The 24,210-nt window shown below is 33.6% G+C and overlaps 2 protein-coding genes across 4 annotated transcripts in view; one reads left to right on the plus strand and one right to left on the minus strand.

The window, feature by feature from the left end:
- Positions 1–16,265, plus strand: LOC141296179 (enolase 4-like). 3 transcript variants are annotated; one of them, XR_012341203.1, is made up of 11 exons: positions 1–139; positions 8,688–8,884; positions 8,990–9,138; positions 9,919–10,088; positions 12,392–12,520; positions 12,670–12,741; positions 14,604–14,762; positions 14,852–14,977; positions 15,088–15,458; positions 15,903–16,020; positions 16,128–16,265. XR_012341203.1 is itself a non-coding variant. In XM_073827458.1 (9 exons), exons 2-9 carry the CDS (start codon positions 8,688–8,690, stop codon positions 15,295–15,297), a joined length of 1,212 nt encoding a protein of 403 aa, XP_073683559.1. In that variant the 5' UTR covers positions 1–139; the 3' UTR covers positions 15,298–15,805. The 3 variants fall into 3 exon arrangements, 1 of the variants encoding a protein (XP_073683559.1); XR_012341204.1 differs by lacking the exon at positions 16,128–16,265 and having other exon boundaries at positions 15,903–16,092; XM_073827458.1 differs by lacking the exons at positions 15,903–16,020; positions 16,128–16,265 and having other exon boundaries at positions 15,088–15,805.
- The window catches only part of LOC141296180 (shootin-1-like), a 16,304-nt gene continuing 8,244 nt past the window's right edge, over positions 16,151–24,210 (minus strand). The window contains exon 8 of the mRNA XM_073827459.1: positions 16,151–16,639. The gene's annotated coding sequence lies outside the window, so the exon portion shown is untranslated. The remainder of the gene's footprint in view (positions 16,640–24,210) is intronic.

Genomic DNA, 24,210 nt, shown 5'->3' on the forward strand with positions numbered 1-24,210 from the left:
CGACTGTGTTTGTTTGGTAACTCTAACGTCGTCTTGTGCTTATTAAATGATTCTCTTATGCAGTACAGAGCTGGACATATGGGCTTGGTTTGTCTCTATCACTTAAAGGAAGTGTCTATGGAAGTATCTTCTCCGAAATGTAAGTCAATAAAAATTCTTAATCACAGGCAGTGAATGTTAATTTTCATATTTATAGGCTACTTTATGTTTTGCATTGTAGTCTCATGGTTAATTAGACATGTTATATAGGTCAATGCTACAAATGTAGCTAATAAATCACTGCAACGTAATTTATTAAACAAATGTTATATTTGTCTATAGTTTTCAGGCAGTTAATCTGAATTTTCTGACTCGAATTAAATTCAAAATATTTATATTCGCGTAAGCGGGATAATATATAAAAAGAAAATATGCGTTTGGGAAGTGAATGCATGTGTAGATTGAGCCTGGGACTGCGCAGACGCGGCCGGCTGGTGGCGACAGCAACTTGAACTCGGAGGTGACCGCACAGTCTAATGGCATATATGCTCAGATATCTGCTTTGAGTGATTTTAGATCAAGATATTTGAAAACATTTGTGTCCAAGGACCACATGGTTTGTGTGAATCTCAATGCTCTGAGTAAAGTTTACCTGCTTCATGAAATACATAGCAGGTGTTTTCCCACTTGTTCATCATCAGATGTTACGCATTCCCGTGCGCATTGCATTAGAGACTAGCAAAGCTACTGGACTGCATCCTAATTGATTTCTGTGTGGATGTTTACTGTGTTTTCCTCCTGATACCTCATACTGCTTTTGCGCCATGCGGAAATGAGGCTCGGTTCATGTTTAAGCAAGCATATTTTGTTGTGTCAGATTTTGCTTGTGTCTGCCCCATCTGCACGACCCAGCCAAGCGCAGCAAAACGCCAATGAAACGCGCTCTAGTCCGTGACGTCAGTCACGCGGGTGCCCTCTCGATGACTTCCTGTCCTGGAGCGACTGACCTCCGCCTGAACCTAAGTTTAATCGTGAGCAGAAGCGCGTGCCACATAGTCACACAGGCGTTTAATTTGGAAAAGGGGAGAAACAGATTGTTTATACCTTCTCCAGATTGTTCCATGTGAATAATGTTCTCTGATTAACAGTATAGATTATGTTAAAATGTCGTTAATTTCCTCCTACAATCTCTTTTAATAAGAATACTAGAAGCTAATGCATGTGCTGGAAAAAAAAAAATGAAAACCACAGTTGTTTTTTTTATCATTAATCTGGACAAGGTCAACCGACCTTTGGTACTGAACTAACAGCAACGCGTGTTAATTTGTAGCACAGCAAATAATATTTTCGCAAACGAATATTACAATAAACTTGAAGGAAAATGACCTAACGTAAAATAAATAAACACATTAAAATGATGTAAATTAATTGTCACATTTCTCGCAACATATAGGCCTATATGTTAAATGGCTACAAAAAGGATAGAGGCAATGTCGCGTTCGTCTTTCATCAGTTATTAGACTCACCCTGGATTAAATTATTTTTAAAATGCATATAGAAAGTAAAAACTCAGTGCAGAACATGGTTTATTAATACGGCATAATGAGCACAGAAAAAATGACCTGCTCGGTAAAACGGCCAACAGCGGAAAATAATCTGATGTGAGTGCTGGCTAAATTGATATTAAATAAAACACTTTTTTACTCTTAATTTTTTTACTCCCATCAAAACATTTCAAATAATATCCTCATGTGCCTAATTAATAATTTAAACTGCACGAAAAATTGTAAAATCATTTTAAAGAGCTCACGCACCCACAGCAAAAAATGTCATGTTAGACAACCAAACAAAAGCAAGATTTGTAAATGTAAATTTCGAAAAAAAAAAAAAAACTATGATAATTTAATTCAATTATACATTAAACAATAAAATAGTAAGCCTATTTTTTTTTTTAATTAATTTTAACTTTGTATTGGACTTTGCACAACTGCGTAACTATAAAGAGTAGAATTACGCGCTTTAGTTATATGAACATCACAGAGTGAATTTTTAAAATGAGCAAAACATGTTTATTTTCATTTCAGCTTTTTCTTATAGTGTTGAAAATATTATGTTATGTCAACAAAAATGTTCCAAAACATTTAAATGATCTGAATTATCTGAAAATACCTTAACTTCAGTTTCAGGACTTTTCATGCGTTTTGTTTTTAAAGATTTTTTAATAAATAAACAATAACTTACCATTAATGCTAGCTTTGGCAGACTCTAAGGCAAATTGCTGTTAAAAAATTGTCTTTTATATAAAATTAAAGCCACGGTTAGTATTGCTTTGGTAACTGGCGCCCTGCCGTATAGGCCTATATTCTTTCCATGCAAACAGATAAACAAATACCTTGAGCTTGAGCTCTTAGCAAAATAATTAATATGGACACATGGAATAGATTAGATACTTTAAAAAAAATTATATAGGCTACATTATTATGGCAGTAGCACCGCAGATCTTAACACCTTATAGCATTTCTACAAATAATAATGATAAATAATAATAATACTTTATTGTTATTATTATTATCGTTTTATTTTCGACAAATAATGTTCATATTAATAGTAATAGTAGTAGTAGTAATAGGTTTTTAAAAATTTTTTTTAAATAGTTGCCCAATTTTTTTCTTTATTAATGGATGATTATAACTTTGTTTATTCAGAACGAAAATGTCTATTAGCCTATGACCGCGGTGGTGTTTTTATTTGGATCATTTAACCTAGCCTACATTACCGCATTCTTCGTTTAATTTTTGTTTTATTTGTTATTATGTATTCTAGTACAACCATTCATGGGTTTCCATTACACAATAATATTTCGAGATATATTAGTGTCTACTTCATAGAAACGCGACGTAGCTGTTTGCTAAAACATCTATATAGCTATCTGTACTTCTGACAACATTTTCACTTTAACAGACGGGTCTCTTAAACACAGAAAAATCTTTGCATTGCCATTTTCAGATATCACATGGGCCGCGAGTGTAACGTCAGTAAGTGTTAAATCCATTAGTTCCGTAAAGCTCTTAACCAACAACCTGACACTGGGAACCAACTCATAATGCGGCCAAATATTTGTATTAATATCTTGTAATAAGTATTTTGGATAATGTTTTTCAGAAACAAAATAAAAATGTTACAACTATACATTACATATGTAAAAGTATTTTAGCCTATATCAATTGTAAATGCGACGTGCTAATTCTTCACTTATTTTTCTGAACATATACGAGTGCGTGTAGTTTTGTATGATGCTTGCTATATCAGATTTAGCCTATTATTAAATTAATTTGAGGCCAGAAATATTCAGCGTTTTTACGTCAAGAGGAATGGAGGGTCCTGTTAGATTTATGGAGGCCACAACAGCGTCAAAATGGATATTGAACTTGTTCCGATTAAATGCGTTATGAAAGAGAAACGCAGACCCAATTCTCGCGGTGTTACATCTGAGGTTGCCGAGCAACCGTAGATCATCAACAAAGCCTGCAAGCGAGGACGCGCACATGACAGCGAAGGACTGTAAACAAATGTAGAAATTCTGCCGTAAACCAAACAAACATGTCATATAAAGCATTCTTGAGCCATAGCAAGGTATCAAAAGAGGACCAGGAGTTTTACGACTTGAAGAACAAAGCCGCAGAGTATTACAGGTCCAACGGCGTGCCGCAGAAGATAGAAAACGTCCTGAACGAGATGTTTTGGCAGAAGCCGGATGATATCTACGGTTATCTGGTGGGACAAATCAACATACCTAAGCTTTATAAACATTTGATCTTAGAATTATGCTGTAGAATTATAAATGACAAGTTTGTCATTGCGTGTCCAGTTTCTACCAGAATGAAGTCAGTATTGATGTAGGTCAGATCCCCATAATTACACACCAACATAATGAACTGAAATCAATAACGTTAACTGCCTGCTGCTCTTTTTCAGGCGAGCTATTTTTCCAGGCTCTCCTATACTCCAGTGATTAGTAAAATCACCGGAAGAGAGGTGTTTGATGCAAGAGGATTGACAGCAGTTCAGACTGAAGTGTACTGCATCATAAAAAATGAGCAAAAGGTATATTCTGAAATGTGACCCTGGACCACAAAACCAGTCGGGTCAATTTTTTGAAATCATCTGAAAGCTGAATAAATACAATGTTTGACCAACGTACTGTTTGAAAATCTGAAATGTGAGGGTGCAAAAAATCCAAATGAAGTAATTAATGCATACTACTATTTAAAATTAAGTTTTGATATATTTACGGTAGAAAATTTACAAAATATCTTCATGGAACATGATCTTTACTTGATATCCTAATGATTTTTGGCATAAAAGAAAAATCTGTAATTTTGACCCATACAATGTATTTTTGGCTATTGCTAGAAATATACCTGTGCTACTTAAGACTGTTTTTGCGGTCCAGGGTTACAAATAATGAAAGACAACAAGGTGGATATCAGATCTAAGTGTCTCTGTTTTAATGCTTATGAGGAACTGTAAGCTGGTCGCCCTGTAACCTTTCACCTTTTGCCATTTGCACCATGCTGGACAGTTCGCACAAGAAATTTGTAGTGACACAATGAATTTAGGTCACATACTCATGCACACAGACAAACACAGAACAATTAGAGTTGGAAAGCGTGTGTGTTTATAGTGTGACGCACGTGCCTCACAATCAAGCACTATTAGCATCAGATCACTCTCTGTCTCTTATTCTCCATCTGTTTTGCCTTCTCTCTATCACTGTTTATGTTTGCTGTAAGCATTATGCCTTCTGGCTTAGTGGCCATATTGCAGTTGTGAGTGCTGCTGTTTTAGTTTGGCACATTTAGAGATTATGACAGTAATACATTGGGACAGGGAACAGGGTGACTGTAGGCATGAGCTGGGGGAGGAGAAGAGAGGTGAAAGGAGGAGGGGAGCAGAAAAGCACATAGAAAGGGGAAAGCAAAGTAGGGAGAATTGGCAATGCTCAGATTCAGATCAGTGTTTGGACAGTGCTAGAACGTAATGTCACACTTGTCAACAGAAATTTCTGACTTCTGATAATTGTTTTAGCATTAGCCTGACTGCTGTGAACATTTGCCGTTCCCCTTATGGTGAAAGAAATGCATTGTGTTTAATGTGAAATCCACACATTTTGACATTGAAATACAAAGATCAAGCGGTGAACACCAGGACACATGAGCAACAGTTCATGCACAGATTGTTATATTCAGACCTTGGTCTTTTGAGTCTTGAATTTAGAATTTTGTCCTGACCATGAATGTCTTGATTCAGTAATTTTAGAAGAAATAGCAGTATAAGCTCAAATGTCGTGTGTGTGTGTGTGTGTGTGCGTGTGTGTGTGTGTGTGTGTGTGTGTGTGTGTGTGTGTGTGTGTGCAAAAAAATGTGGAAATTAACTATTATATGTTTCTATTATTAGGGGCCAAGCACCGAAGGTGTATCCGTTGGCGTTCTTATTCTTATTCTTCTTCCGTTTCTTCCGCCGCAAGTCTATGGCAGCCCATAGAACCGCTTGCGGGAAAGTTGTATAATTTTGCATTGGATAGTCCCAACATTAACCATAGCAAGTTTGGAGTCTCTAACTCAAACTCTCTAGCGCCACCACTTGTCCAAATTTTCACTTTCTTTTTGCTAATAACTTTTGAACCGTAAGCCATAAAATCAAAATTCTTTTTTTTCTCTGAATCCGTGGGTCATGCCGAGTCGATTGAACACCAAAATTCAAAAATCATAAGGTTTAGTTTTTTTTTCTATAATTTATTGTTTGTAAAACCTACTTTTTCAAACTCGTCCTAGATGTTTGTCTGATTTTCACCAAAATTGGCTCAGATCATCTTCAGACCATGCTGGCAAAAAGTTATGGAATTCAAGTTGATTGGACAAACCGTTCTCGAATAACGCGCTAATTAATTCTATGAAAAGCGTGCAAAAATGGATGTGAGGCCATATCTCTGCAACGCTCTGGAGTATTGAGACCAAACTTGGTGTGTGTTATAAAAATCATGGCCTGAGGCTACCTGCAGTGTTTCGTCACAGTGCCACCTAGTGGTCAGGAGATATGAAAAATGGCTATTTTTGCTTATAACTTCTCAGTGCTTTGCCAAAAAATCTCAAAGCTCATCCCGTTAAATTCGGAGGAGCATGCCGAGTCGAACCATATCCAATTTTTCCATGTCAGCCATTTTGGGTGTCGGCCATTTTGAATTTAGCGTTAAAATGCTGTATCTTGAGAACGGATTAGCGTATCGTTTCGACATTAATTACAAAAATGTTCGGCCCTGAATGTACATAAAAATTTTGGGGCCAGCGCCACCTTGTGGTCAAAAGTTATAACGAAATTTCGAAAAATGCTAATAACTTATGTGAAAAATGGCTTATTGTAATGAATTTGATCTCAAAATATTCCTTGGGTCAGGCCGAGAACATTGATACCAATTTTGCCAATTTTGGCCGAAGTTTCTGTCCACCATTTTGATGAATGTAGAAAACTTTGATGCGTTTTTATTTAACGCATCAACGAATTTGCTGAAAAGATGCCAAAGCTCATCTGAAGCTGTATCTCTGCAAAGCTTTGAGATATTTGCACCAAATTTTGTATGTGGCATTATCACCTCACACTGATTACTCCACATCAATTAACAGCGCCACCTATTGGTCAAGAGTAATAAACCATTCATTAACTATCAATTATAAATTGTCCAAAAATGCTAATAACTGTAGACAGCATTAGCCTAGTGTAATGAAATTAGTCTCAAAATATTCCTTGGGTCATGCCGACAACATAGATACCAAATATGCCACAGTTGGTCAAACTTCCTGTCCGCCATTTTGATTTATGTTGAAAACCTACTTTTTCGAACTAGTCCTAGACTGTTTTCATCAAAATCGAGTCAGATCATCTTCAGACTGTGCTGACAAAAAGTTATGGATTTCATGTTGATAGATGAAACCGTTTTCGTACAGCGCCTCAACAAATTTTAGACTTGATGCCAAAATGATTCTGAGGCTTTATCTCTGCAAAGCTTTGACATAAAGACGCCAAACTTTGAGTGTGCCTCTGTCACCTCACACTAAACACACCACATCGATTTGATAACAGCGCCACCTGTTGGTCAAACCTAATAAGCCATTAAATCGTATCAGTTCTATATAATTTTTCTGTCGTTTTGACTAAAATCATCCTAAAATGGCTTCTTTTTACTTATTGTTGCAGTTGGTCTGCTGTTCCTGCCATCCTTAGCTCCTCATTTTCCCCTTTGAATGCTTGGCCCCATAATTGCTGCTTGCAGCTATATTTATTATTATTATTATATTCCATTGCAATATTGGAAAATACTTTTCATTTTCTAACCATAAAAAAATCTAAAACTATTAAATATGTTTTTGACAATTAAGATAAAGCAAATCTAATAATAATAATAATAATAAATAAAATAAATATTAAATATTGGAAAAAACTAAAAAATATAATAAAAATTATACATGTTGTCTTGGTAACTAACTAAAATACACTACCAGTCAAAAGTTTTTAATGTTTTTAAATGTCTGCTTACCAAGTCTGCATTTATTTGATCCAAGGTACAGCAAAAACAGTAAAAATTTGAAATATTTTAACTATTTAAAATAACTGCTTTCTATTTGAATATATTTTAAAAATGTAATTTATTCCTGTGATCAAAGCTGAATTTTCAACATCATCTCTCCAGTCTTCAGTGTAACATGGTCCTTCAGAAAACATTCTAATATGCTGATTTGCTGTTCAAGAAACATGTTTTATTATTATTATTATTAATACTTAAAACAGTTGAGTATTTTTTTCACGATTCTTTAATGAATAGAAATATGCAAAGATCATTTAATCTAGATAAGAGCATTTATCTGAAATAAAAAGCTTTGTAACATTGTACACTATACCATTCAAAAGCTTGGACTACTTTTTTGAGGGGAAAAATAAATTAAAGTATTGAGCAAGGGTAGTTAAATTGATCAAAAGTGATGATAAAGACATTTGTTATGTTACAAAAGATTTTTATTTCCGATAAATGCTGTTATTCTGAATTCTACTCTGCTGTTTTTAACTTAATAATAATAAAAGTTTTTTGAGCAGCAAATCAGAATATTAGAATGGTTTCCTAAGGATCATGTGACTGGAGTAATGATGCTAAAAATTCAGCTTTGAAATCACATAAATTGCATTTTAAAATATACTCATATAGAATACAGTTATTTTAAATAATAAAAATATTTCAAAATTTTACTGTTTTTGCTGTACTTTGTATCAAATAAAAGCAGGCTTGATGAGAAGAAGAGACTGTTCAAAAACTTTTGACTGGTTAAATTGGTTTAAGTTAATGTACTACAATTACCAAATCTAAAACTGAATTAAAATTAGAGTTACACACAAATATTAAAAAGTCTGAGTAAAACTGAACAAAAACTTTAAATATGAATACAAACTGAACATATTAAAAAATATTAATAAATAATTTAAATATTACCAAAATAGCACTGAATATTTTATGTCAAATATTTAGTATTTAGTAACCTAATTAAAATTAATTGAATCTGAACAATAATTTAAGAAGCCTAGTATAGAATTGAATAAATATATAAAATTTTTCAAATTCATTATGGGGGCTCATTTTCAGTGACATCTTGTATCAATCTCAGATGGTGTGCAGTGCAGTGATGAGCAGCCCTAGTGATGTTCTGGCTGATGGTGTGGCAGAGCCAGGGGAGGCATTTTCTACCAGCAGCCAGCAACATCTATCCATCACCACAGCTCTGAAGTGGATCACAGAGCATCTCAGTCCAATGCTGCACGGCTTTAACCCCACTGACCAAACCAATGTAGACAAACTACTCAGGTGATCTCACACACACAGTACAAAATACACAAGCATCACTCAAAGGACATGAAGGTTGCTATGATAACACATGCAGGACTGAGGTTGTGTGTCTCTGTTCTGCAGTGATTTCTTCATGGCACGTTACCTGGAGCACAAGGACAGTCTTAGCATAAAGGAGGAGGACGAGCTGAGAAATGAATCAGTGTCTGAGTCTCCACCCCAAGCCACTCTCACACCTGCCCCTGCCAAAGACAAGAAAGGAGGTGATAAAGGTAAAGGAGCTTAATGTTCTGCCATTTTTAAAGAGTATGTAGCTGTAGGTCAGAATAAATATATCAAAATAGTAGAGGGATCAGAGTCAGGTTAAGTGAGGGTGCCACAGGAGGACAACAACTCATCTTAGTGCACCAAGTCAAAAAACCCGTGTGAGATTCAAAGACAGAAGGTTAAGCAAGATTCCAGCCAATCTCCTGTCATCTCACTGATCTGAGACCCGTTGTAAAAGCAGTCTGAAAGAATCCACACTTCATGAAAAACCCAACTGGGAGCTGCTCTCAGATACATTAGCAGCTTGTACCGATGTGTTTCTATGTGACGCTGACTCTGTTTTCACCTTTTCATTGAATCCAAGCTTTCTTGAAATCTTAGAGAAATCAAAGGGAAACGGATTTAAATGTGCCCCGGGTAACCTTTTCTACTTTAAAAAACCTTTTACCCCTACAGAAATGAATAGTACTTTTGAAAAACATTTTTTAAATGGTGATGGCCTTCAGTCATATCAGTGGCCTAGAAAAAGCTGTTTTATTCTGCATGGAGTGGGTCTTCTCTCGTGGTGGCCGCCATGCTGATGCCGCACACTTGAAGAAATGCTTCTCACTTAATCTCGGTAACCCCAGTATATTAGACATTTTTGCTAGAGAAAAAATCAGGAACTGAAAACTTTGATGCTTCAGCTTTCCTTTAAGATTCAGGTCATATAAGATAATATTGTGCACATCCTTCAATGACCTCTCCATCCCTTGTACTTTCATTTGCCATGTTTTTGTACTCAGGTAAAAAAGGAAATAGTACAGAGAAGCCCCTCCCCCCTGCGGAGACCCCAGTGCCGAGGCTGCCAGGGGCTACAGCGGTGGGTGTGGTTTCTTTAGCTGTGGCAAAAACTGCTGCCAAACTTCGCAGAGAACCCTTATACCGATATATCACATCAGTCAGAGCCCCGCAGGTATGCATTTATTCAATCAAAAACATAGTAAAAGCAGTAATATTGTGAAATATGATTGCAATTTAAATAGCTATTTTTTTTATTTCAATATATTTTAAAATTTAATTTATTCATGTGATGGTAAAGCCAAATTATTCCAGTCTTGATCCTGTAGATTTATTCTAATATGCTTATTTAATGCTCAAGAAACATACATTCATATTTTTTCAGGATTTTTTGATTTATAGAAAATTCTATAGAAGCCTGTTTATGCAACTGAATAAAAAAGATAATTACGACTTTTTATCTCACAATTCAGCCCTTTTTTTTTGCAATTGTATGATACAATCTACAAAATGAAAAAAATAGTTGCAATTCTGAGTAATAAAGTCAGAATTGTGAGATATAAACTCGCAATTCTGAGAAATAGTTGCAATTCTGAGAAATAAAGTCAGAATTGTGAGATATGAAGTCCCAATGCTGAGAAATATTTTTTTTTCCTTCCTCACAATTGCAATTCTGACTTCATAATATGCATTTGTGTATATAAACTCGCAATTCTGAGAACATATCAGTCTTTTTCTCCCTCAAAATTGGGCTTTATAATTCGCAATTGTGAGATTATATCTCACAATTCTCACAAAAAAAAGTCAGAATTGCGAATTATCTTGCAATTCTGACTTTAACTCACAACTTTATATAACTGACAACTGCAAGTTTATATCATACAATTCTGACTTTATATCTCACAGTTGTGAGTTTATCTCATGCAATTCTGAGAAAAAAAAGTTAGAATTGAGTTTATATTTTGCAATTGTGACTTAATTTCCCAGAATTGCAAATTTATATTGTGCAATTCTGACTTTATATCTTACAATTGCAAGTTTCTATCATGCAATTCTGACTTTATAACTCACAATTGCGAGTTTATCTCACACAATTTTGAGAAAAAAGTCAGAATTGAGTTTATATCTTACAATTGTGACTTAATTACCCAGAATTGTGAATTTATATATTTTGCAATTGCTAGTTTATATCTCACAATTCTCACAAAAAAGTCAGAATTACAAGAAAAAAAGCCAGAATTGCAACATATAAACAATTGCGAGAAAAGTCAAAATTGTAACATCCAAACTTGCATTTGTGAGAAAAAGTTTTTAATCTCACAATTCTGATTTTATAACTCACAATTGGGAATTTATCTCACACAATTCTGACAAGGTAAGAACTGCGAGATCCATACTCGCATTTGTGCATGTGAAAATGTTTATTGCATTTCTGATTGTATTACTTTGCAATTGCGAGTTTATATCACACAATTCTGACTTTATATCTTGCAATTGTGAGTTAAAAATTTGCAATACCCTTTAAAAAAAAACTTAAAGATTTTTTTGTAACATTATAATTTTCGATGAATTTAATGTGCCTTTGTTAAATGAAAGTACTAAAGGAATAGTTCACCCAAAAATGCAAATGTGCTGAAAATGTACCATCTAAGATGTGGATTTGCTTGTTTCCTCATAAGAAGAGATTTGGAGAAATTTAGCAATACACCACTTGCTCACCAGTGGATCCTCTGCAGTGAATGGGTGCTGTCAGAATAAGAGTCCAAATATTTGATAAAAACATCTACAAGACAACAGTCCATCTATTAACGTCTTGTAAAGTGAAAAGCTGGATGAACATATTTAAGTTCTTACAAACATGCAGCTTTTAACTGCACATTACACTCTTAAAAAAAGCTCCAAAAGAAGTAGAAGAACCATTTTTGGTTCCCTAAAGAACTTTTCATTGAACAGTTCTTAGAGAACCATTTTGAGGAACATTAAAAAAATCTAAACAAACTTTTATGCATTTAAAAGATGTCATGGATGTTCAAGGTTTTTCAAGGAACCATCAATGCCAATAAAGAACCTTTATTTTTAAGATTGTAGTGGATTACTTTTGGATTACTGTGTTTTTATTTCATTCTGATGGCACATTCACTCCAGAGGACCCACTGGTGAGCAAGTGTTGGAATGCTAAATTGCTCCAAATCTATTCCAATGAAGAAACAAATTCATGCACTCCTTGGATACCCTGAGGGTGAGTAAATTGTCAGCAAATTTGCATTTTTGGGTGAACTATTTCTTAAATTTCTTTACAAAACTAAATCAAAGCACATTAAATCCGAAAAATATTGCATTAGTTAGACAACTTTTTAAGTGTATGTATGTAAGTTATGCATGTTAATCATCAAGTTGGCTTGAAAAGTGTACTTGAAAATTTGTATAATTTCATGTACAGTTTTTATCCTCTTCCTCATTTCCTGTGAACTGCTTTAGAGTCAGAGTGAGATGCCACTGCCTGTGCCCATGATTACAATTCTGAGCTGTGGAAAGAACTCTGTGGGTAAACTCAACCTGCTGGAGGAGGTCATCCTCATGCCCAGCTCATCACAAGGAGTCAGAGAAGTATAAACACACTTAAACACAAACAAAGTAAAGTAGGCTGTGTTCAGCACAGAAGTGTTAATGCTGTGCTGACTGCTCCTACTCCAGTGTCTATACCACTTATCTTCAATGTATGTGTGTGTGTGTGTGTGTGTGTGTTGGTCTTGCAGGTCATTGGCATGGGCCTTGAGCTGCAGTGTGAAATGAGGAGAGTTTTGAATGGATCTGCATATAAAGCTGGGGTAAGGATGCTCTCACAGGGTTTGACTCTTTGACAAAGGGACATAATGTTCTATGCTCCGGCTCACACAAAAGCATCAAGCAGCACACACATTACGTGTGGAATTTTTTTTGATGCTTTGATGGGGTAATTATCTGCACATCACCATCTGAATGAAATAAACAGGCCTCAATCACGTGCAGGGCTTATGAATGGCGATTGAACCACTTAACAGCATGTCACACAATAAATATATATTTATGTTTAGATGGCAGGCTATTACTGGTGCACTGTGCAGCACTACTGTTATAGCCTCTATAAAGACCTTCATAACATTATAGGGTAGGGGTGCTGGATTCGGTTTAGTTTTAACATACCTTGGTTTTCAGTTGAGCTGGTCCAGGCGAGTTTGATTCACAGGTGGAACTGAATTCTGCCAGAAGGCCTCTGTAAAGGACGCATAATGGATTATCAATGGGATATCATATCTCCCAGTTAACACACAAACATACAAATTTCTGGTATAACTTCATGGGATCCAGCAATTTATGTGATTTGCTTTTTGTCAATGTCTATAAAATCATACATGCTGTAGATACAGCTTGACCTGACATCAAAAAGTCAATTTTATGGAAAGAAGAAAGGTAAATGTATTGTTTCTACAGTTATCATTAAACTTTAATATGTAAATTTAACAACATCCCTTTTGGCTTTATTTACACAAACTGTGAAATAAATCTAAAATGCATTTCCATTCAGAAGTTTGGTGTCTGTAAGATTTGAATACTTTATATTAAAATATAAGTTTATATTCAATACAGATGCATTGAATCAAAAGTGACAGTACAGACATTAAGAATCTTACGAAACATTTCTATTTGAAATAAATGCTGTTCTTTTAAACTTTCTGTTCATCAAAGAATTATTAAGAAATTGTATCACAGTCTTCACAAAAATATTAAGCAGCACAACTGTTCTCAACATTGATAATATTAATTAAAATTATTTAATACGATTTTTTCTTCCGAAAGAAGTTACTTCTGAATGAAAAGAACATTAAAATGAATAGTAATTATAAACATGTAAACTGACTCTGACTAATCTATCACAATTCTGTGGAATATGCTTTAGTGCCTATACATGGTCTTTGAGAAAGAACATTATTAAATAATGATTAACATGTCTGAAAATAAAGAAATAAAGTCCATGTACAATTGAGTATCTTGAGCACCAAATCAGCATATTTGACTTTCTGAAGGATCATGTGACACTGAAGACTGGAATAATGCTAGATGGCTAATTAATCACAGGAATAAATGGCATATTTAAATAGCTTAAACAATTATTATTGTTTTAACTGTATTTTTAAAATAAACAAATACAGCTTTTTTTTGTAAAATAATTTTACTAACCCCAACATTTTGAACAGTAGTGTATGTTAAGAAGTAATTTTGTGATAGCTCTAATAACAATTAAGAAAATGGTATGTTGATGCCAATATTTCTTTATGATGATAAACTATCAATCAAATTTTTGAACAGTAAGATTTTGAATGTATTTAATGCTACCAGGACTGCATTTATTTGATCCAAAGTACAGCAAAACCAGTACAATTTTGAAATATTTTTACTATTTAAAATGACTATTTTCTATTTGAATATATTTTAAAATGTAATTTATTAATTTATTCAGCTTTGATCATAAGAATAAATTACATTTTAAAATATATTCAAATAGAAAACGGTTATTTTAAATAGTAAAAAATATTTCTGTACTTTGGATTGAATAAATGCAGGCTTGATGAGCAGCAGAGACTTCTTTAAAAAACAAATCTGACTGGTAGTGTATATGATATTCCACTATAACTAACCTGCTCTTTCTCAGCCTGTAGGTGTATCAGATGAGGGCGCATTACAGGTGGGGTTTGAACGTCCCGAACAGGCTCTTGATCTGGTGTCAGATTCCTGTGCTAACCTGGAATTGCCTCTGGGTTCAGACCTGCGCTTGGCTATAAACTGTGCAGCACATGGTCTGATGGACTACGTGAGTGAGGGGAAGACAGAACGGAAAAAATTATTCACACATTCATTCAAAACAAGTACAAGTAACCAATTTCTCATGCTGTCTTCTAGTCACGTGGGAAATATGAGGTGGTGTCCGGCTGTCCCAAATCCCCAGATGAATTGGTGGACATGTACGAGGGTCTGATTCATAAATACCCTGCTATCACATCCCTCATTGATCCTTTCAGGAAGGAGGTGAGATTACAAAAACATGTATTTAACATATTTTTTTATCTGGATTAAGCAAGTGTACCATATGTCATACAGCTCATCTGGTTGAACTGACAATGTGTCTCTGAGTTTAGGATGTTGATCAGTGGAAGAAGCTTTCTTCAGTGATTGGTCAGTCATGCTGCCTGATTGCAGATGCTGCATCCAATCTCTATCCTCGCTGGAGTGAAGCAAAACCCCTCCCACCTGGGGTCTCAAGGGTCATTAATAGGCACCACAGTGATATGACAATCTCTGACCTTATACAAAGCATAACAGAGCAGAAAGGTAGGCTCCAAACATGAACAAACAGGACAAAAGAATACAGCTGACAGTAATTTGCAAAAACATAACATCCAAGTCTAAATATATTGACTGTAATAAGTATGTAACTCTTCCCTATGCACACTGAGATGCAGAGACAATGCTGGATGCAGGCAGTGGTGATACATCAATTGTTGACCTGGTGGGTTGAATTCTTGATTTATTTTTTTAGGGAATTCATTTTTCAGTGGCATGCATGCATACAGTCTCTCATCAAGTCTTTTAATAGAAATACAAAAAATTAGATTCATTTAGTTCCTGAATATGTGCCAATGAACATACCAGTCAAACAATGGACGCAGCTCATTAAATTACATTTTTATCATACTGTAGATTAAATGTGTTGCTGAACACAACCCAAATGTTTGAGTCCAAAGAACTGAGACCAATATTTTTTCTAATTTAGTAGAAATTTGTTCATTACAAACTATAGGATCATAGAATAATTAGCACAACAAAAAAACTAAATAATAATATTTCTTCATTTGATTTGTTTTACATTTTTTTAAATTCCAAAACTTCAGGTTTGATTACATTTTGAGTCGTAGTTTTTTTCCTTTGGACCTCACCGTATGTGTGTTTAAAGGCTGTAGGGTCAGGCGTGTCCTTTCTCAAGCTGGGCGGGTTGAGAGGAGGAGAGCGAATGGACAAATACAATCGTCTGATGGCGATAGAAGAGGAACTGGAGCAGGAGGGGATCCTGGGTACTGTTTTTCATACATTCTCACACTCACATAATGGCAAGTGGCATAATGGCTATTAGTAGCATCTATATTCAGAAAACAATGTATGGTACCTTTGTGTCTTTCAGGTGCTAGAGAAAAAAAACAGCCTCTGTCGGATCTTTCTGAAACTCCGGAAGCGGCTGTGACTCTGTGACCATCACTACTTGATGTGACTTCATCTCCTGTCTGTCTGTCTGACATTATCACAGTAGGGTTTGTCTGAACTGACTGCATGACATCAAAATGCCTGTTAATTACAATTCACATCAAAATATCATTTTAGTGCAAGATTGTAAACATGTAAACTGACTCATCACGTGCACTATATTCCTGTGTGACATGCTTTTGTGCATAAAGATGGTTTATACATTTAAAAATAAAATTAAATAAACAATGTTTTTTTTATAAAGCACACCCACAATTTTTAATATATTTTAATATTTTTCACAGTATTTACAATGAACATTTCCAGATAGACTTGCCCACCATATAATTATTTTGTGCGATTTTCCACAAAATTAAGTTAATTTTGTGTGTGCGTAATGTGTCAGTATTTTCCTTCCTGATGCCTTTATCATTCCAAGCTCTCCAGATTTACCTGTAAGAGAAAAATCACAAAATGCTAAATATTACAAAATGCATTGTATACTACACACACTACAAGTCAAAAGTTTTTGAACAGTAAGATTTTGAATGTTTTTTAAAGAAGTCTCTTCTGCTTTTATTTAATTTAAAGTACAAATAAACAGTACAAGTATTTTTAAAGTGAAATATTTTTACTATTTATAACTATAAATGTTTTCTATTTGAATATATTTTAAAAAGTATTTTTTTCTGTGATCAACGCTAAATTGTTAGTATCATTCAGTGCCACATGATCCTTTAGAAATAATTTTAATATGCTGATTTGCAAGAAACATGTTTTATAATTATTATCAATGTTTAAAGCGGTTGAGTACATTATTTCTCAGGATTCTTTATTGAATAGAAAGATCCAAAGATCAGCATTTGTCTGAAATAAAAAGCTTTTGTAACATTATACACTATCCTATTCAAAATGCATAAAAAAAAAGAAATCATAGAAATTAATACTTTTATTTAGCAAGGATGCTTTAAATTGTTAAAAAGCGATGATAAAGATATTTAGAATGTTACAAAAGATTTCTATTTCAGATACATGCTGTTCTTCTTAACTTTCTATTCATCAAAGAAACCTGAAAACCAGCTGTCAACATTATTATGATAATAAATGTTTTTTAATCAGCAAATCAGAATATTAGAATGATCATTAAAAGATCATGTGACTTAAGTAATGACTCTAAAAATGCAGCTTTGAATTCACAGGAATAAATTACAATTTTAAAATATATTGCAATAGAAAACAGTTATTTTAAATAGTAAAAATATAATTTTTTTTGCTGTACTTTGGATGAGCAGAAGATACTTTTTTGAAAACTTACTGTTCAAAAACTTTTGACTGCTAGTGTGTATATAAATGTATTACATTTCACTTCAGATTTAAATAAGTATATAAATATATTTTTTAATTTTTGTTCTAAATTCTAAAATGCATGTGGGATTTCAGAAAACTCAGACAATGAACTCTATCCCCCCTTTTGTCTCCCCAACACACAGACGGGTTTTTAGAGAAATCAAAGCTATTCTTCAATTATGAAGAGGCATAAAACAACCCATCACTTCCTTCTCCACATCCTCTCCTCACTATATACAGACAACAGATACTGACACAGACAAATAGACACACACACACACACACACACACACACACACACACACACAGAGTGACTGAATGGGGCCAATTATCCAGCCTGTTCAAAAGGGCAGCAGTGTCCGCTTTATACAAGTGTTTGTGTCTGTTTATGTGTTTGTGTTAAAGAGTGTGAATGGACTATTTTGTATTAACAAGTGAGAGAAAACACAAACCCACAGCTGTGCTGTGAAACTACAGACCACAAGAATGTGTCGCGTTCGGCTCCTAATCAACTCACGCGTTCGTATATTAATTGATTTATATAAATCTTGAATTTACTAAAACTGTACCTTGTAAGGAGACAAACACAGCTCTCAAAATACACCAAACTTATATGATGCAGAGCACACAGCATTTTGTAAGTGTACAATGGGTGACATCTGTGAAAAAACCTAGCTATTTCTACGCAGCGGGAGTGGAGGGGGTGTAGGGGGCATCCGCAGAGAGACAGAGAGATTTGAGACCAGCATTACAAGTTACTGTGGCTCCCCACCAGGCAATCATTCTGTTTGAAAAATAAACAAAATGACTAACAAAACAGGCTAAATTAAGCGTTTTACACACACATGTACACACAAGCTGGGCTCTAAATTGTGGTTCTGTCAATAGAGGTTGTTTTGTGTTGCTTGACTATGGCTTCGAAACAAATGCAGGACAAGTGTTACAGAACACGATAAAAAGCAAACATAAGTAAGACAGAAACAGCGGCAGTGCAACAGCCCAGCGTGGCTTTTCATGATTACAAGCTTGTTGAGATTGACAGAATGTTTATGGTACGTCGATTAAGAACAAAATAAATAAAGGCAGAGCAGAAGATGAGAGAGAGACTGCAATTGAGCAAGATATTTACTCATTTACACCTCGCATATTCAACAAACGTCGAACCGGAAACGTCAACAAATCAAAATATGCTACGTGCGGGACAGAAGAGCTAGTAAAAATGAGTCGATTATTGATTGTATTTTGAGCGCTGTTGGGGAAGGGAGTTGGAACTGATAGAAAATCTCACTCTAAAAGGATCAAGACGCTTTCTAGAATGTTTATCAACCTAGTTTCTGATCCCTTGCACGTATAGTCATTGATAGCTGTTCATTGATAGTTAATGTAAGCTCAGGTCTGTTATGGTAATATAATACCAATAATACTAACATTAACAGATACAACTTTTGATTTTAATAATGTATTAGTAAATGTTAATAATAATAGTAACACTTTACCATAAAGTCCCATTAGTTAATGTTAGTTAATACATTAACAATTAATAATAATTACAATAAGAAATACATTTGTTCAGTATTTATTCATCTTTATTACCATTAATTACCATTAAGGACTGTTATGGGTATATAATACCAATATTAACAGATATATATAACTTTTAATTTTAATAAAGTATAGTAAATGTTAATATTAACATTAAGTACTTTTCATTGTTAGTTCACGTTAACTAATGTTTACTTTAAACCTCTTAAAAATAAATACATTAAATAAATAAATACGCTATCTATACACACTACCAGTCAAAAGTTTTTGAACAGTAAGATTTTTAATGATTTTTAAAGATTTTTCTGCATTTATTTGATTCAATGTACAGCAAAAGCAGTCATTTTGAAATATTTTTACAATTTAAAATGACTACTTTCTATTTGAATATATTTTAAAATGTAATTTATTCCTGTGATCAAAGCTACATTTTCAGTATCATTACTCTAGTCTTCAGTATCACATGATCCTTTCGAAATCATACTAATATGCTGATTTGCTATTTAAGCAACATGTATTATTATTATTATTTTTAGAATTATTTGATGAATAGAAAGATCCAAAGATCAGCATTTATCTGAAATAAAAAGCCTGTGTAACATTATACATTACACCATTCAAAATTAATTTTTTGGGAAAGAAATTATAGAAATTTATACTTTTACTCAGCAGGGATGCTTTAAATTGATCAAAAGTGATGATAAAGAGATTTATAATGTTACAGAAGATTTCTAGTTTTGATAAATGCTGTTCTTCTGAACTTTCTGTTTAAAAAAAAACCTGAAAAATTTCTACTCAGCTGTTTTCAACATAATAATAATAATAATAATAATAATAAATGTTTTTGAGCAGCAAATCTGAATATTAGAATGATTTCTGAAGGATCATGTGACTGGAGTAATGATGCTAAACATTAAAAATCTTACTGTTCAAAAACTTTTGACTGGTAGTGTGTGTATATATATATATATATATATATATATATATAAAGAAACATGTTTTACCATTGGCCATTTAATGTGCAATTTCAGCCAATTCAGCCAATCATAGGATGTACCTTAAATTTGATTAAACATTAACATGTATTGTTAGATTTAAATAAATAAATAGAAATAAATAAAGGTGTACCAGTGAAAGGGCCCAAAGGTTTCCTAATCACTTTCTAGCCTATAAGAAAGAAAGATTTTTCTCTAACATAAACTTAAAATATATCCTATATCTACGATCTCACGCTATATGGGCTTTAGTATACAGATAGTCAACTGCAAACCTGACAGTCAAAATATCAAAATTTGATAATTGGTTATGAACAACAGTAGTTTAACCCACATTTAACATCATTGTTTACCAGATTCACAATGTGTGACATTACAAACATCCTCACAGCTTTCAATGCACCTCAGCTAAATCTAAAATAGCACAATAACATTCCACAAAGCTCTTCCATTCACAAAACACAATGACAATCCACACGAACACGTTTTTAAAACGCTTCTCAAACACAGCCTTGAAATAGAGTTTACAGTGTGTGTCATTCTCTGTTGCAGGCCAGGGTCAGGTGAGGAACAGAGTAAAAAGAAGAGAAAAGGAGAAAGAGAGAGGGAATAAAGTTTCATCTTGTGTCCGGGAAGATTTAACCCCATGAAGAGCTCTAAGCCGCACTGGAAATTGTGCCTAAGTGTGTGAAAGCAGTGGAAAGGCGTCACTGAGCCTCAGCGCAGACACACACATCTCCTGTTTCACACCACAACAACATCACCGCAGCTGCAGCTCACCGGAGGAAATGAAATCCTGTTGTGTAACGAGGCATGACAAACGTCACACCATTGTGTAAATCTGATCTAGTGTGTGGCTAGGACAAAATAAAATGCTTCTATGTGGACTGGATGGGGTAAGATACTAAATTTCAGGGATTGAATTTACAGTGGGCAGTGTGAAATGTAGATGTTTACCTGAAATACCAATAAGCGGACAAAGCAAACACTTCATCACTGACCTCAAGTCTAAAGATGATGCTTTAAAACTATCTTGAATGATTTCCAGCCTTGTAGACTTTCAAAAGATCTTATATACACTACCAGTCAAAAGTTTTTGAACAGTAATTTCAAAGTCTCTTCTGCTCACAAAGCCCTTTATTTATTTGATCCAAAGTTTAGCAAAAACTGTAAAATTCTGAAATATTTTTACTATTTAAAAGAACTGTGTCCTATTTGAATATATTTTAAAATGTATTTTATTCCTGTGATCAAACCTACATTTTCAGCATCATTACTCCAGTCTTCAGTGTCACCTGATTCTTCAGAAATCATTCTAATTTGCTGATTTGCTGTTCAAGAAACATTTTTTATTTTTATCAATATTTAAAACAGTTAAGAATGTCATTGAATACCATTCAAAAGCTTGGAGTCAGTATTTTTTTTTTGTTACATTTATAATGTTACAAAAGATTTTTATTTCAGATGAATGCTGTTCTTCTGATCTTTCTGTTCATCAAAGAAACCTGACAAAATTCTACTCAGCTGTTTTCAACATAATAATAATAAATGTTTTTTTTTAACAGCCAATCAGAATATTAGAATGATTTCTGAAGGTTCGTGTGACACTGAAGACTGGAATGTAATCACAGGAAAAAAATACATTTTAAAGTATATTCAAATAGAAAACAGTTAAATAGTAAAAATATTTCAAAATGTTACTGTTTTTGCTGTATTTTGGATTAAATAAATACAGGCTTGGCGAGCAGAAGAATGTTTTTCTTTATTAAATTATTTTTTAGCATACTCACACTAACATTTAAAAATTAGGGGCAATATGATATTTTTCTTTATAAATTAATATATTTATTCAGCAAGGCTTCATTAAATTGATTAAATAAGACAGTCGAAACATTTTATAATTTTACAAAGATTTTGGGATTTTTATTTTAAATAAATACTGTTTTAAACTTCTATTAATCAGAGAATGCACAAAACATTACCAAATCAGTATAATAAAATTATTTCTAAAAATATCCAGCTTTGCCAACAGGAATAAATTACATTTTAAAATATATTCAAATAGAAAACCGTTATTTGAATAGTAAACTGTAATAATAATTCACAATATTACTGTTTTTACTGTATTTTTTTTAATCAAAAAATGCAGCCTTCGTTTGCATTACAAATCTTACCTTACATAATTCTACAGTCAGAGTTTTTGAAGGGCATTAAAACATCATTATCAGGTATTTTATATAGTAGATTTCATGTTATTAAAAAAAGTAGTAATCATGATTTGACTGAACATTTTGAACATTCTGAACTAAAAAAATTCAAATTTTGGTGCTCAATAAATATATATATATATATATATATTTTTTTTTTTATTATTGAAAATGGTTGTGCTCCTCAATGTAGTGGATTGTTTTTGATAAATAGAAAATGCAAAACATTTAAATTAAATATACAATGTAAAAGTCTGTAATGTCAATTTAATTTAATGCATCCTTGATAAATAAAAATAGTATTTTCTTGTAAAATATTTTTACTATTTAATATAACTGCTTTCTATTCAAATATATTAATCAAAAAATGCAGCCTTCATGTGCATTACAAATCTTACCTTACAGTTTTTGAAGGGCATTAAAACATCATTATCAGGTATTTTATATAGTAGATTTCATGTTATTAAAAAAAAGTAGTAATCATGATTTGACTGTATGAACATTTTGAACTTCGCGTTTCAAGTTGAAAAGAAATGTCATGAACCTTTAGAAAATTTCTCCTTCGATTGACGCTTCAATTGAAAAAGGATCTGTGTTGTCTTTGCAGAAAAGCAGGTATGTGCTCAGCTCCAGAAAAAAGGTTCAGAAACGTATTTGCTGTATAACAACACTCACCCACCTCTGACCTCCTTTAATGAAGCATTTAGAGTGTCACAAAGATCAACCTCCTCTTACAATGTCTCTTCAGGGCTGCCATAAATGAAACCGCCTCAGGCCCGTGGCTATACATTCTTTCAAAATGCTTCACTTTAGTCACCCATTTAAACTAAACTGCTTTATATATTCCATTCAATAGTGTGATATTGTCATGTTGGCATGTCAACAATTTGAAAAAGAATAACACATTTCATTACATCTTGGTCAATACGTGTATAAATAGCGTCAATGCATTGTCTGTTATTTTAAAAACTTGTCTCGGGAATAATAGTCTCGTGTGATTGACGACCCCAAATTGCTTCTCTTCTTTACTGTCGGTAAAAACGCCAATTCTCTATGAGATAGACCAGTGCTGAAATACCTGAAAAAAATCCCCAGGTTCATGAAACAGTAAAAAGACTGTTAAAGAAGGATAAGTTCACACCAGTGCCTTGTAATTACCGAGAGGGACGTTACAAGGTTAATACTAGTCTAGCCAAAGCCATTTAAGAACACACTAGGTTGGCACATGTTCAAGGCTAGTCACCAACGCCCCTCTGGAAACGTTTATCACACAGACAAAGCAAGTGTCAATAACTTTGTTCAGTGAGGACGGTCCAGCTAAAGTATAAGATTGTGGGACGGACGGGATTTTGTTTCACTACCATTAAACACTCACAGACATTCAAAGTCCCTCGAATTCAAAGCAAATAAAAAGAAACGTGACTTTTAACATTTTTAACGTTATTTTTTAGGGCTGATAAGACATGAAGTTCTCAGTACTTTTCATTTAAAGGATTAGGCATGAATAAAAATGTTCTGATAATTTACGTCCAAATCATCCAAGATGTTCATGTCTTTTTTTAATGCATTGTTAAAAAGAAATGAAAGTTTCTGAGGAAAACATTTCAGGATTTTTCTCCATATAGTGAACTTCAATGGGTTGAAGGTCCAAATTGCAGTTTCAATGCAGCCTTAAGGGCTCAGCCAGCAAACAAATACCTATAAAATGTATATACTTTTAAACCACAAATGGAAGTTATTTTGGAAGTGAACTAATCCTTTATGTAACTTTTCCTTTTTCCACAATTTTACAAAAGAAATGAAAACAGGCTCAAACTGTTGATACGCTGTAATAGTATAAAGTATAATAGTATAAAGCTAAGTTTATCCCAAAGTGTGCTCATATTTGCTATCTTAACATTGCTGAAATCACTATAATTTTGAAAACTCTTGC

The sequence above is a fragment of the Garra rufa genome, chromosome 21 (genome assembly GCF_049309525.1).
Source record: "Garra rufa chromosome 21, GarRuf1.0, whole genome shotgun sequence".
Lineage (NCBI taxonomy): Eukaryota > Metazoa > Chordata > Actinopteri > Cypriniformes > Cyprinidae > Garra > Garra rufa.